The following is a 16,273-nucleotide window of genomic DNA, read 5'->3' on the forward strand; positions in this document are numbered from 1 at the left end:
AGGGATTTTTGTCGCGGTTTTATATCTCGATTTGGTCGTGTCGGGATTATGTGTTTCGGTATTTTGTATTTCAAGATTTTGTAAAACGAGATTATGTTATTCACACAAATTTTATTTCAGGCAAGTAATTCATTTAAAATTGTGTACAAGTTCATGTAATCGGACACCGCTAAAAGTAAACACAAACAAATCTGTGCACGTTTTGTTTTCACTTAGACGGAAAGACTGCCCTTCACTGCAGCTAAATGGTGATATAATTCCCAAACATGATAGTGTCAAATATCTTGGTATACATTTGGACAAACGGCTAACCTGGAAATGTCATATTCAAGCCAAAAGTAAACAATTAAAGATAAAAACCAACAAACTTAACTGGCTACTAGGCCCGAAATCACCGTTAGATCTTAAAAATAAAATTTTAGTATAAAAGGCCATACTAAAGCCAGTATGGACCTACGGAGTACAACTGTGGGGTACTGCTAGTAATTCGAACATAGAAATTCTACAAAGATACCAGTCCAAAACTTTAAGATTAATTACTGGTGCACCCTGGTTCCTTACTAATAAAGCCATTCATTATGATGCAGAAATTCCATTTATAAAAAATGAAATTGAAATAATTAGTACAAAATATTTACAAAGAATAAGTAATCATGATAACGCGCTAGCAGTTGCGTTACTTGATGAATCTAATGAAATTATTAGACTTAAAAGGCATCATGTATGGAAGGTCTACTTCCCTTTAGAATTTAATAACTAAATGTAAAACTAAAATATTAAAATGTAACTTAGATGTCTGAATATAAGGATACATGTATGTAAGTTGCATAATTGTAAGCACATATATTATTATTGACCTCAATGGAGTTCAATAATATAAGTCACTTTTCTTAGTCATTAGTTATATAATTTTCTTATTATTTTAAAATAGATTCCAAATAAACAAATTATACAAAAAAACAAAAGTTCATGCAATCAGTTTACTCAACAATAACCCATCCAATTATAGTTTCTTGGGTCATTCTGTGGTCGCCAAAAAGACGTAAACGATACAACTTTGTCTTTCTAGTTCTAGGTAAACCATTGAGATTTATGACTGATGCAATTTAAGCGTAAACGACGAAAACCTTTTCAATAATAAAAATTAATCTGTTATAAGATTTGTTTTTTTGCAGCTTATGTCTTTTTGGCGATTATTGCTCGATATGTATACATCGATTGCTGAGTGGAACATCACCCTATCCGGGCTGCCTTTCGAAATAACGCCCTATTTTAAAATTGTTTCAAAAGCCCCCTATATCGAAACAGCAGCCGAGGTTGGGTGATATGTATTCCACTTAGCAGTCAATATGTTCCTCTATGCAAAACATTTTATACCTATAAGAGGATGAATACCTTTTAACCCGAGGTTGCTGCATTCTCTCCTCATATTGTTTTTTTGTGAGGTTTCCGCTGCCTGTTGAAGAATTTCGAGTTGGTGATGGCGATATATCCCCCCGCTTATTACTTAATGACATCGTGCTCGTAGCGAAGTAATATTTTAGGTTTGAATTATGATCTGCACTTTTTTTTGTATGACGCTTTGCGTTTGCAGTAAGCGACTTATCGTTGTTGTCTATCCTTCTATGTGGTGTACTGCTGTTACGAAACTTGTCTGTGCCACGAACGTTTGAGACGCCACATTTATTCACCAACACCATGGGGTTTGACCAGTATGCATAGACACGAGGTTTTAAAAACCATGGTATGGGTGGCTTTTTAGGTGGAGGCAAAAACACACCAGTGGGTACCGTTGTGATGAAAAGTGGACGTTTAACAATATGGCCTTGTTGACTTGCCTAAAAAGTGTTTCAGTTAAGTTCAAATAAATATGAAGAGAGGATTTGCATTATAATTCCTGAAGGAAAAAGTATGAGTGTCTCCGACAAAAAAAAAAAAAAACAACAAAGAGCAAAAGAAGTAAATTTAAATTAGAATAAATACTTGGAGCGATATACCCCCAAGGAGACCAACACCATGGGGTTTGACCAGTATGCATAGACACGAGGTTTAAAAAACCATGGTATGGATGGCTTTTTAGGTGGAGGCAAAAACACACCAGTGGGTACGTGGGACGTTTAACAATATGGCCTTGTTGACTTGCCTAAAAAGTGTTTCAGTTAAGTCCAAATAAATATGAAGAGAGGATTTGCATTATAATTCCTGAAGGAAAAAGGATGAATGTCTCCGACAAAAAAAAAACCAACAAAGAGCAAAAGAAGTAAATTTAAATCAGAATAAATACTTGGAGCGATATACCTCCAAGGAGATTTGGCCCGAGCTACTATTCCAATTTGCCTACAAAATTGCCGAGACGTGATCTACATGTTTTATGCCAAATATCCTTGACAGGGTCGAAATAGCTATAATATCAGCCATTATGTTTAATTCCTTTCAGTATTTCCATCATAATAAATATCCAATAATTAAATAAAAGAATGAAAATTTAATACGTCTGAAACTCATTACATTTTACGAATGCAATAAATGAATAGAGGATTAAATCAAATATCAAGAAAAAACTTGTTTCTAAATGTTTGATGTTGCTTTGCCTGGGACTTAAATCCAGGACCTTCGGTGTGGTAGGCGGAGCACGCTGCCACAACACCACGGCGGCCGCCGAGGTAAGCTTTGTTTAGGAAAATTGTATATGTGCATGGATGCCAACCGAAAGCTAAATCTGATCGCATAGCATTAGGTTGAATGGTCCAGTTTATTCGAACCGGTTGTAAACCGTTTTTTCCTTTTTTACCAGTGTTTTTTTGTAATCCCAAAATAACGGTAAAGCGGTTTTTTCACAAGGACTATAAAGGCCTTTGAAAGTTTATTGAAAACCGGCATTATGTTACCTTATTATATAGTCACCTTGTTTTAATTGAAGCGGCAACCATAATATATATACATCGACCCACCCTAATAGAAAGGTCGTAACTTAAAGTTTTTTGTTAATAAGGCCGTATCTGAGCGAAGTCGTTAATAAAATCATATTTTCAAACAAAGTACATGGCAAAAAATTATCGAAGTGGAAAATTTAGTTGCAGTAAAAATGAAAAACGAAACTTAATTATTGATAGAGTTCTTCGCTGTCATTAGTTAGATTATGCTACCACTTGCTATGTATGTAACGGGCAAAACACAATATGGCATACTTTTCAATATATCGTAAAAACAAATGTACAAAATCATTTGGCAAAATTTGCAAAAAATAATGCAATTAATATTCGAGATGCATTTTGATTATTTCCAAATTGCGGAAAACATTCGAAAATATAAATAAAGTACTAAATTTTAGTCGCTTTAGTTTGCGTTCCGAAATGACGATTATACTTAAACAAATTTTAACATACTAATTATAATTAATTTGTAATAAATCTACGTTAAAATGTAACATTCGCTTCTGCTATCAATAAATACTCGTGTAATCAAGGTCATAAGTTGCTGAAATCCTTTATATCTTCGTTTTATGAAGCGAAGGGAACGTTCCCGAAAAAAAAATTGTGTCCTCGGCATGACTTAAAACCAGCTTTTTCTTAAATTATGTACATATACCTGTCATGACTACCCATCAATCTTGATGTCGTCTAATGTCGTCTAAATCAGCGTTACCGGAATGATGCACTAATAGTTTACGGCATCCAATTATAGAAATTAAGTTGATTTTATCTTCCTTTACTATACTAATCAGTTTAATTACAATATGGCGCCCGATTCATCTGTCAAAGTACTTTTCAGGAAGCCTTGTTAATGGCATTTGACATGATTTTTACTCGGTTGAAATTCTTTTTATGGGTTTGGGAGGCGTTCCCGAAATGATTTATCAAGCACTTTTCTTGGAATAGAAAAGAATTTAAACAAAATTCTTAAATGTGTTGCTGAATACCAGTTACGTTGATCGAAAGCCAAAATGAAATTTAAAATTTTCCCGAACAGTAGTGAGAAAACTGCTTCCAACCGTAATTCTCCACATCGATGATTTTGTACCACATATTTTCAAATAAAAATTTTCAAGTTTGGCTTACAAGTGGAAAATAAAACATTTTTCCTGAGCGTTTTCCAGTGATCTGAACAACAGGATTAATGAAAAAACTCAAGTCGATATGTTACTCAACATTGTTAATTGCATATCGTGTTGAAAATTTATTTAGTTTCCAACATTTCATATTTTTTTCTTTTTGGGGTTAGCAGGTTTTATGTTTACTAATTTTGGTCATTAAACACGCACTTTTCTTTAACTACCATAAGCAGTAATCGTTTCCCATTCTATTAGTATCATCGCGACGATAAGAAAGTATTAAGGGCGGAAAAACAACAACGTTATCATACCGCCAATTCGTCTGTGCCCAAAACAAAATCATTGAATAAACATCTACTTGCTTGGATGTATTTTAGCAAAGATGTTTTCTTAAAACCCTGCAGTTTGAAATATAAATATAACACAGACCTATTATAGCCAAGCCTACTTTTTGATAAAGAAACTTTGTAAAAATTCAATCCGTTAACTCATCATCATTAACTGCCCTTAACCTCACTTTTGCAATTTTGACTGTTGCGTAACAAGTCACGTTAGCTATTCCTGTTTTTTACGATAACTGTCGCCAGTATGGAGCACCAAGAGAGTAAAAGTCTTCCTTCACCAGTGTCTCCCAACTCACTATGGATCTCCCCCATCCTCCGCTTTCAAATACGGGTGTCGTCAAAAATAGCCACAGCGTTCAAAAACAAATAAACAAAAAAACACAAAGAGAATTAAGTCAATGCTATGTAAGACTAACAGCAAACTAAATAAGTCAGTATTGTTCTGGTGCCATATTGGCAAAAAAAGCGTTGGTGAAATGTCTAAACGAAAAGTCTTAGTGAAAACAAAAATTAAGTCTTTCCTATTTCCTCACTTTTTTAAATAACAGTCGTGACTTTGGAGATTGAGAGTTTCAAAGCAAGGAGCACAAAGCTAGGTATGTTTCAATCAAGCTCCAAATCACAATGTTTTCGGTAGTGCAGCTTGCAAGACGAAGAAAATCCCTCTATATATATATTGGAACTCAAATTCAACATTTGAGGTAATGGAGCTAATCGCTTTGTGCACTAAACGGTTCATTTCTTATAGGTATGTTAGTAAATTGAGCCGCACAAAGCTGTATAGATGTGCGCTGTCCTTGTCTTATTTGGTAATAGTATAATAATTTTGTACGATATATGTATGTACATATCTCTGATTTATAGATGGGGGAACCATGCAGTTGCCGGCCAGAAATCAGTTGATTGATACTTTTTTTTATATGATTTGACATTTCTACTTCTACGTGGAATTTGTATATGTGCCGCCCTGCTACCACCTTGAAATTGGTGGGACCTACAGTATTAACGCTGCATCCACAAGATTGTACTGAATATCTTTACAGGTTTTCAAACGTCATCTTACTCGCCCGCCTAAACAGATTTATAGTTTCACAGTTAGATCACTTGAAGACAGAATTATAAATTAGTAATCCCGTACTCGCGAGGAAGTCCGGGTTTTCGAGTATAAACAATGGTTAAAGCCGCCTCAACTGAGATGACCAAATATTATGTAAGCGGCCGAAGTGACATGGTTAAATTCTAGTCTGAGACCATTTTAATAAAAGCGATTGAAAAAATTGAGGAAAACATTCGCTCAAATTTTACAATAGCCGTGTTTTTTTTTACACGCGTATACGTTTACGTTTGCGCGTAAAAAAACGCTTATCCTCGCTTAGATAATGCTTAGGAGACCCCTCTAGCGGCAGTGGTTAAACAACGAGCTACAGCACAGGGTGTACCGAAAAGCGGAGACACAACCCTCTGTTGTATGTCTGTGTATAACATATAGCTGAATCAGTTGCGATGAATTGTGGACACGAATCATTTTAAGAGGTGACAAATGGAATTAGTGTAGAGGTGAAACATAGACACATATTTCAGTTACATCTGAGTATAATGCATATTGAAATTTAGTAGTACTAATTTTATGCGCAGCAATTTCAGAGGTGAATTTAAAGTTTAACGCTTAGCAGTCCATATAAAGTTTAAGGGTAAAAAACGTCTATAGATGTAAAAAAAACACAGCTAATATAGAGAGATTTTACGAAATCTATAGAAAATTTCCATAATTCAAGGAAATGATTTCCTAATTTAAAGTATGTGGCTTTTCTGATCGTATATTGAAAGGTGCCGTACATTTGAAGAGATTCTGGACTTGGTCCAATGATCTGGCGATGATGTATAGTGCAAACGATTCAGTTCGTATCTTAAGCTCTCGATATCATCTATATTATTTTCTTTTGGAAGGTAGGACATTTTTTTCGCTGAAGATATATGTACATTTTTCGTCTGATGCTGTAATTGTTTTTGAGATAACAATGCATCTATGTTGGTCCCAAAATTGTTACAGGTGTCGATTGACCCAGCCAGCTGCTCAGTTCGTGGTATCGGATGCACAATTGCGTTTGGTTTATTACTATCTGATTGGTTCGTAAGCTCCTCGTTATCGAGAACGGCAAAGGCCATGATAGACTCAGTATTACAGTTACTAGAGGCTAATGTAGGCTTATATGAGCTAGTGAAAGAGTAATTATAGGGTCGCAGCTTAGAATTAATAGAGCAACTCAAATCGGGTTCTTGGATGGTTGAAGGCGACAGTGTAGTGGTATTGGTTGTATCATTAATTGGTATTAACAAATTATTGTTGTTACACAAATCCGATTCTTGTGTTATAGGAGATAAGGGAGTCGTCTCATTAGCTTTGTCGTGAATTGAGTTTATACTTTTATTATTGTTGCATTTCGTTGTTTTAGTTGAATAATTTTTTGATTGAATTTTAATATAATTGTTGCAATTCAAATCGGCTTCCTTGAAAGCTGTAGTAGACAGTTTTGTCGTATTGGTTGTACACAAGGTTGGGAAGGTGTTAATATTATTGTTGCAACCCAAATCAGACTTATCAATTCCCTCCATATTTGGGCTAACGTTAATATTATTCATGCAATTTGAATCAGCTTTAAATCCATTGATGGAAGGGGGTGAGCTTGTGGTATTGATTGAATCATTAATTAGGGTATTAGTATTGCTGCAATGCAAATGCGGGTTTGCCAGGATAGAAAACGGGAAAGTAGTTTTATTAGTTTCATCTTCAATTCGGTTAATGTCAATATTATTTGTTTCCTTGGTTATTGATAGAGGCACTGTCGGCGTACTGATTGTGTCATCAGGTAGATTGGTGTCTATATTACTGTTAGTGACTGTGTTGATAACTAAGTTAGTTTCTGTAGTAGAGCATTTTGAAGGAGATTGCCCAAGGCTTGTTGAATACGGTTGGCCATCTAGTTTCATTTTATTTTCTTGTTACTTAAAACTTTTTGCACTGAACACTTTTTAACAATGTTGGCACTAAAACAGCGACGAGCCTTATTAGTTTCCCATTCACAATTCTTTTACACACTCTAACAAATTGCCTTAGTCACACGTGCTGCGGCAAAAATCGATACTTAGTTAAACCTCACATACAATTTTAGTTCTATTGCGCTAGAAGGCTGAATACAATAAGAGTGTGAATCAAGTATATTGTATTAACATCCTTGTCACAGGTCAACGTATGGCACGACTATCGACGACCAAATGACCATAACACTGTGCCACCCTTTGGCAAGACTTCGTTTAAATCAGGCAGTTAAATGCACGGTTGCCACCGCTAAAATAAAATAAATTCCCACAAAGTTAAAAAAATTACTATAACTTCGAAATGCCTAAAACTTGTAAATGGCCAAAAATTTGTTCTTAAACACGTTAAATCACAAGCCAAATATTATTGAAAACTGAATACTTATATTTAAGAATTCATGAGCTTAACACCGGCTTATAATAATTGAATTTCAATTATTATGTTTTCTAAGAGAAACTGAAAAGAAAGAAACATTTACTGGCATATTGCGATGGACCCATTTCGAAAACCGCCAACGTAATCATCATCAGGCAATTTTGTAATGTTATCAAAGGTTTCACCGGGATTCGAACCGTGAATCACATGGTGAAACTGCAGTAGCCTTTAACCACTAGGCCATTCTGCTGGTATTCAATTATTATAAGCCGGTGTTAAGCTCATGAATTCTTAAATATAAGTATAAACTAAGCACACCATTAAACAAACATACATAAATATGAAAACTGAATACGTTAAACCATTTAAGAGCTGCACACATTAGACTTTTATAGTTAAGGTGCTTACGTTGCGTCAAAAGTTGACTTTTAGATTAAAATGTTCTCAATACTCACACAACAGTTATTCAAAAACTCGGACTTTTCACGCGAAATGGGCTGACACATTTCTGCGATGTCTTCAAATTTTTGGAAATTCCGGCAATATCTCGTTTTATTCCCAGAGTGTACTTGTACACAAGGGTATTGCAAATTTGGATCGATAACGGTAGTACGTAATGTCACAAAAAAATCGAGATAGATATATACTTCCTTATATACAAATTATCAGCATTGAAAAAGAGTTTGAATGAACCATGTCTGTCCGTTCGTCCATCCGTTAACATGATAATGTGAAAAAAACTTGACATATCTTTACGATTTTTGGTTACTGAATTACCCAGAATAGATTGGTACTGGAAATGTGTGGCATCGAACGACAACCATATATAATTTTTATACTCAGCTGAGCAGAGCTCACAGAGTATATTAAATTTTTTTAAATAGATATACAGGCCTGTTCTGGATTCCGATTCCGATCAATTTTTTCGGAATCGAAATTTATTGGTGTTCTCAATTTCGATTCCGACCAAAAATTATCGGTTTGAAAAGTATTGCCTCTGAGCAGTCGGAATGAAAATTAATTGGCAGATTACACACAAATGTTGCGATATTTGTCTTTCAAATAATTTTTTTTAAATTCTTCATTTTATTTGGAAGAGTTGTGTGTATTTTTTGTTTAGATTTGAGTTAAATTGGCATAATAAATCTTTCTTCAAAAACTTCTATCAAGAAATCTATTAGGCAAACAAATCGATGCTGATCGAAATGAAGTCGACCTGTTCTGAATTCCGATCCAGCGCATTTTTACGATTCGCACGCACAATAGCACGTATTCTTGCGTCTGCGCATCAAAAACCATATCTGCAGGCATTTTTTAATTAAAATAAAATTTTATGATACTTAAACCAAAACACATAAACAAAAACAGCTGATTAAACTGGTTACCGAATCGGAATGAAAACGATTCGAAATCGACTTCGAATCGATTTTTTACAATCGGAATTGAGATCACCAAATAGAAACCGAGTCGAAATCAATGTCGTTTTACTTTTCATTCCGAGTCGGAATTCAGAACAGGCCTGATAGACTTCTATACAGAGAGATAGATATAGATTGAGATAGATATACACCCCTATTGCAAGTGTCGACTATTAAGCGATTATCGATTATCACCCCTATTGCGAATGTCGATCGCTCGCTCATTTATCGACTGTGAATACTCTTTTGATCGATTGTCTTTCAACAGCCATTTTGTAGTCGTTGAAGCATTTAAGTGATAGAAAAAAGTGAAAAAATTGAAAAATGGAAGAAAAAAAGTAAAAAAATTTGAATATAAGTAAAAAATGTAAACATAAATAGTAAAAAGTGGTTATTTTAATTGAAGGTCAAAAGTTGTAAGCAATAAACTGCAAATCGCAAGACTGGTGCAGCTAATGCAAGAAAATACTGATTTAGGCAAAGGCGTGTGTGGGAAAGCCCAAGGAAAATCAAAATGGGATTTGATAACGGCAGAGCTCAGTAGCTTGGGACCACTGATGCGTTCTTGGTAAAAGTGGTTAAAGGTAAACAAATTTGTATATAGCGTTCATAAACAAAATGCTGAACATTTCTTTGTGGACGGACTTGAAAAATAAAACGAAGAAAAAATGTTTACAGAACCGAATGGAGTACCAAGCAACTGGCGGAGGCCCAAATAACGTCCATACGTTTTCGGCAATAGAGGAAGCTATTATTAGTTAGTCGACTGAAATTGTTGAAGATGAGCTGGAAAATGAAGTACCTGAAAGAAGCGCACCATGTGAGATCCGGGAAAGAGCTGTATTACAGGCAACTCCAGCAAGAAAGTCGAAAAATCTAAGCGAAAAGGAAAAAAGGTTAGCACTGTTGGAGAAGTAGATTGACATTCAAAGCAAAAATTTTAAGGCCCTGAAAGAAATACATTAGGTATTAAGAAAAGTATTGTAAATATAGAAGGATACGTAAGGAGGTTAGTTGCGCTAAATTTTGAGGCTGTAACTTTAAAGCAAGAGAAACTAGAAATTGTAAAAGAAAAGTTAAAACTGCTAAAAGAAGAAATTATTGATAAGAAAAAGCATAGGAGAGATAAATTAAGGTTGAAAGAACAGATTTTGGAGTTGGAGAAGCAGAGAATTACCAAAGCACTAATGTAAATAGTAGTTTTAAGGCAATGTGATATTTTTAATGTAAATAGTAACTTTAAAATAATTTGATTTTTTATGTAGATAGTAGTTTTAAGATACATTTTTTATTCACACCTGAATTTGTGATATTTTTTTTACATGAAGTGATATTTTGGTTTATGTTTATGAAAAAACACAATATGAGTTAGCCTTAGTTAATTTAAAATAAGTGTACTCTTAATTTAACATGGACTGAATATGAATTTAAATAAAAACTGTTTGTTATCATCGTAAAACTAGAATTGCATATATTGTAAAATATTATTTCTAACTGCCCTAGCTTCTTCGTTTGCCACTGAACCACCTTCATATGTTGTGCTATCATGGAAATCGTCGTTCGGGGTTTGATAGTCAGATATTTCTTCATCTGATAATTGAGCATTATAAGATAAACAAATATTGTGAAGAGCTGCGCATACGTTTATTATTTGTGTAGCTTTCTTTGGTTCATAGTGGAGCGCACAAGCCCCTAATAAACACCTAAAGCGATTTTTAAGGACTCCAATAGTACGTTCCACAATATTCCTTTAATGGGAATGTTTTCTGTTAAACATACATTCTGCTGTTCCATCTTCTGTGTTTCGGTATCGCGTAAGCATATAAGGTTGTAGGGCATAACCTGTATCGCCTAAATGTTTACATATTTTACAACCATAAAATTATGAAAATAAGTTAAGCATTAAGCACTCCATACACCTCCTTGCTAACGTGAATATATTTCTTTTGTCTAATATATTTTTTGTTACACCGCTTTTTACAACACTTTATACATCCAACAATAGAGAATTCAAATATCTTTCTAATTGTTATATTCAAAGCAATGAATATTCTTATTTTCAAGCTCACACTTAAATTTGTACGTATGCAATGCCATTGCATGTAAAAATCTAATGTTTGTAATTACCGCCCCAAATTTCTAGCTGAATCACAGATTTTGTTGAAAATGGACTCTATTGGCTGCAGTGCTTTAACATGCAAAGGAATTTGTTAAATCTATACGACAGCAAATTACCCTGGCTGAGTTCAACACAAACTTTTTTTGTGTGTACAATAAGTACATAAAAATGTTCAACTTCTTTTGCAAATATCTCTTGACAAAAACAACATTTTTTATTTTATATTTCGGATTCGCAATACTGGGTCCAAAACACATCTTTTGACACCCCTCCCAATATTTTTGGACGGGTATTAAGAGCGTCATGCTGTCGTATTGATTTGCTAAGAATTCATATGGAATACTGTGCCTTTGGATATACTTCAGAAATCACCACGGACCATGTTCACGTTCACAAATAGGTGTATGGAGTACTTCACATACCTAATATTATATTACTTTTACCCCTAGGATAATCATCTTCCAATCGTGGTTTCAATGTGGACATATTGAAACCGTTTACATCGTGCGTTGCCCCCGGATACTTGGCATTGACATAGCGGATTCTCATGGCATTATCGCAAACCTATGAAATAACAAAAATTATCAACTCCACGGCATTTTCTTTGTAAAATACTTACTATCATTGCATTCAGTGTGTAGAAGTCCACGAAAGTGGGGAAAGCTTCTGACCGCCATTCACCTGGGAATGTCCAGAGCGATTCTTTTGCATGCGGTTCAAGCAGCTCACTACTGCCGATCGCTTGCGGCCAAGTATCCTCTGGGTAGCCGCTAAACACCCGTTTAGCGGTGAGCTAATGTGAGAAGGCGACAACCTGGCTAGGCCACTCTGACATAATCGGTTTAAGGGCTAGCCGGGGGAGATTTCATCGGCAGCGTCTGTACACCTCTAGGTGCGGCTGCAAGCGGGCGTCTGTCTTGGAGCAAGCGGCTCGCTATATAAACGTGCCAAGTAATATTTTCACCCCCGCTGAGCGGGTTGTGCGCTGGGCTTGGGACCCGCCACGTAAAACCATACTCCAATGAAATATAACAACAAGCCTCGGATAAATACACTCTCTATTGATGACGACCATGGCAAACGTTTGAAGGACAATGAATTGAGGGCATGCACCTGGAACGTCCGCTCCCTGAATGGGATTGGTGCAGATGCCCGGCTGGTTGATGTCCTCGTCAAAGCAAAATCTGACATCACCGCCATCCAAGAAATGCGTTGGACGAAGCAAGGAAGAAAGAACATCAAAAATTGTGACATATATTGGAGTGGCCATGCGAATAAGCGCAGTTTCGGCGTCGGATTCGTGGTGGGAGAGAGACTTTGTCGCCAAGTGCTGGCGTTCACGCCTGTGGACGAGCGTCTCGCCGCTATTCGAATAAAAGCAAAATTTTTTAATATATCATTCATCTGCGCCCATGCGCCGACAGAGGAGAAAGACGATGAGGTGAAAGACACTTTTTATGAACAATTAGAACGCACATACGAGCGCTGCCCCCGTCATGAGATAAAAGTCGTGCTTGGCGACTTTAACGCCAGGGTGGGCAAAGAAGGTGTTTTTGGCCCTACAGTCGGAAAGTTCAGCCTACACAATGAAACTTCTCCTAACGGACTGAGGCTGATTGACTTTGCCGGTGCTCGAAACATGGTCATATCAAGCACGAGGTTCATGCATAAAAAGATACATCAAGCTACATGGCTGTCTCCTGATCGAAATACTCGCAATCAGATCGATCACGTTGTGATAGACGGACGGCATGCCTCCAGTGTTTTAGATGTGCGAACGATCCGAGGACCTAACATCGATTCGGACCATTATCTCGTTGCAGCCAAAATACGCGCCCGCCTCAACGCGGCTAAAAACAAGGAACAAAAAACACAAGGAAAGCTAGACGTCGAAAAGCTTCAATCACAACAGACTGCCAATGATTTCGCAACTCGACTCTCACACCTGCTCTCTGAGGGCACAACTCATCCTGAAGGAATACAGGAGCAGTGGGAGCATATCTCCAAAGCACTTCATACTGCCGCCGAGGAAAAAATTGGTTACCGGCGGCCACGAAAAAACAACTGGTATGATGAAGAATGCCACGTTGCAACCGAAAGAAAAGACGCTGCCTACAGGGCTACGTTAAAAGCGAGCGCGACAAGAGGAGTGTGTGAACGCTATCGTGAATTGAAAAGGGAAGCGAGACGCCTTTTCAGGAAGAAAAAAGCAGAAGCAGAAAGGCGTGAGTGCGAGGAGCTTGAGCTGCTAGCCACCAGGAATAACGCCCGAAAATTCTACCAAAAAATACGGCGACAGACGGAAGGTTTTAAGACCGGGGCAAACTCCTGTAGGAATGAAAACGGCGACCTTGTAACTGATGTCCAGAGAGTGCTTAGATTATGGAGGGAACACTTCTCTGCTCTCCTAAATGGAGGCAGCAATTCACCGCGCAGAGATGAAGAACCCGATCCCGCAATCGATGATGATGGAATATATGTCCCCCCGCCCGATTATGACGAAGTTAGAATAGCAATAACCAGATTGAAAAACAACAAGGCCGTGGGCGCTGATGGATTGTCTGCGGAGCTATTCAAGTTCGGCGGCGAGGAGTTGGTAAGGCGCATGCAGCAGCTTCTTAGCAAAACATGGGCGGACGAAAGCATGCCCGACGGTTGGAATCTAAGTGTTCTTTGCCCAGTCCACAAGAAGGGGGATACTGCAAAATGCACCAACTATCGTGGAATCAGCCTTCTTAATATCGCATATAAGGTCCTTTCAAGTGTATTGTGCGAAAGATTGAAGCCCACCGTGAACCGGCTGATTGGACCTTATCAGTGCGGCTTCAGACCTGGTAAATCTACCATCGACCAGATTTTCACAATGCGCCAAATCTTGGAAAAAACCCGTGAAAAGAGAATCGACACACATCACCTCTTCGTCGACTTTAAAGCCGCCTTCGACAGCACGAAAAGGAGCTGCCTATATGCCGCTATGTCTGAATTTGGTTTCCCCGCAAAACTTATACGGCTGTGCAAAATGACGTTGAGCAACACCATCAGCTCAGTCAGAATTGGGAAGGACCTCTCCGAGCCGTTCGAAACTAAACGAGGTTTCAGACAGGGTGACCCCCTATCGTGCGATTTCTTTAATTTGATGCTGGAGAAAATTATACTAGCTGCAGAACTTAACCGCACTGGAACAATATACTATAAAAGCGTGCAATTACTGGCATATGCTGATGACATTGATATCATCGGCCTAAACACCCGCGCTGTTAGTTCTGCTTACTCCAAGCTGGAAAAAGAAGCGGTAAAGATGGGTTTGATGGTGAATGAGGACAAAACGAAGTACCTGCTGTCATCGAGCAAAGAGTCAGCGCATATGCGCCTTGGCAACCACGCTACTGCTGGCAGCCATAATTTCGAAATAGTAAAAGACTTCGTTTATTTGGGAACCAGCATCAACACTAGCAACAACATCAGCACTGAAATCCAGCGAAGAATCAATCTTGCCAATAAATGCTACTTTGGACTAGGTAGGCAATTGAAAAGTAAAGTCCTCTCTCGGCGAACGAAAATCATACTCTACAAGTCACTTATCGTACCCGTCCTGCTATATGGGGCAGAAGCATGGACCATGACAACAGCAGATGAAGCGGCTTTGGGAGTGTTCGAGAGAAAAGTTCTTCGAAAGATTTATGGACCTCTACGCGTTGGCGATGGCGAGTACCGAAGAAGATTTAATGATGAGCTGTACGAGCTATACGCAGACATCAACATAGTCCAGCGAATTAAAACGCAGCGGCTGCTCTGGCTAGGCCATGTTATGCGAATGAAAGATGATGCTCCGGCCAAGAAAGTGTTTCTATCGGAACCCGCCTATGGAAGCAGAGGTAGAGGGCGGCCCCCACTCCGTTGGAAGGACCAGGTGGAAAACGATTTAAACTCCCTTGGTGTGACCAATTGGCGCCGGTTGGCGGAGCGAAGGAGCGACTGGCGCGCCTTGTTGGACGGCCATAACCGTTTAGACGGTTAAGCGCCAATTAAGTAAGTAAGTAAGCATTGCATTCAAACTATAATATCCTTTGCGATTATAGTACAAATGCTGAACGTCCTTTTTTTGGAGCAAAAATTTTGACATGCGTCCCGTCTATGCAACCTACCACGCCTGGTATTCCACTTTTTTCAAAAAAATAAAGCTTTTCTTGACGCTTTTCCTCCTCAGTATATTGAATTGTCACCCAATTTCTGCAAACGTATTCCTCCAAAGCTGGGAATACTTCAGATAAAACTAGGGATACTGTAGATTGGCCGAATCCTATATTAAAGTCATTGCCTACACTTAGCTGGTATGATCCGTGAGCACAGAACCGTAAAGTTGCTGCAAGCTTTAAAATTGTTGGGATAGATGTCTTTCTAACACCAGGTTGTAGTTTGGCATCTAGCAATGCCAGCAAATCCACAAATGCAGCTTTCGGTAAACGAAAATTTTTCAAAAATCTGTATAAATGGGAGCTTTAATAAATGTTTAACTTTAAGACAAATTAAATCCAAATAGTTACATGTGATCTTCCATTTCCAAAGGATTCGACGAATCCCTCAACTTGCGTCATTCCCTTGCCAGCTCTATTAGCCTTGTACGTGCATCTTCATCTTCCTCACTATCACTTAACCGCAGCTCAACACAATCCATTTATAATATTTATTATAAAATATTGTGACGAATATGAGTGACACTAAGTGATACTTACATCCCTAGTATGATGCTAAGTAAATGAAGTCACAACAACAATAAAGCAGACCGTCACTTGTATCTACATAAACGAATCAATCATTATGTCTACACATATGTCCACATGCATATATCTGAGATACTCCCGAAAGTAT

General features: G+C 37.5%; 1 protein-coding gene across 3 annotated transcripts in view; it reads right to left on the minus strand.

Annotated features, from left to right (window-relative positions):
• The window catches only part of Rsph3 (Radial spoke head protein 3), a 355,555-nt gene extending 347,903 nt beyond the window's left edge, over positions 1–7,652 (minus strand). Inside the window, exons 1-3 of one of the 3 annotated variants that reach the window (XM_067756852.1) lie at positions 7,558–7,652; positions 6,232–7,440; positions 1,396–1,838 (exon numbers count right to left, since the gene is read on the minus strand). In XM_067756852.1, coding sequence (XP_067612953.1) covers positions 1,396–1,838; positions 6,232–7,383 — 1,595 coding nt within the window. In that variant the 5' untranslated portion in view covers positions 7,384–7,440; positions 7,558–7,652. Of the gene's footprint in view, positions 1–1,395; positions 1,839–4,058; positions 4,250–6,231; positions 7,472–7,557 lie in introns of those variants that run through there. The other 2 variants (XM_067756853.1, XM_067756854.1) reach the window with 2 other exon arrangements.
• Between the last annotated feature and the right edge of the window lie 8,621 nt (positions 7,653–16,273).

The sequence above is a fragment of the Eurosta solidaginis genome, chromosome 5, assembly GCF_040869045.1.
Source record: "Eurosta solidaginis isolate ZX-2024a chromosome 5, ASM4086904v1, whole genome shotgun sequence".
NCBI lineage: Eukaryota > Metazoa > Arthropoda > Insecta > Diptera > Tephritidae > Eurosta > Eurosta solidaginis.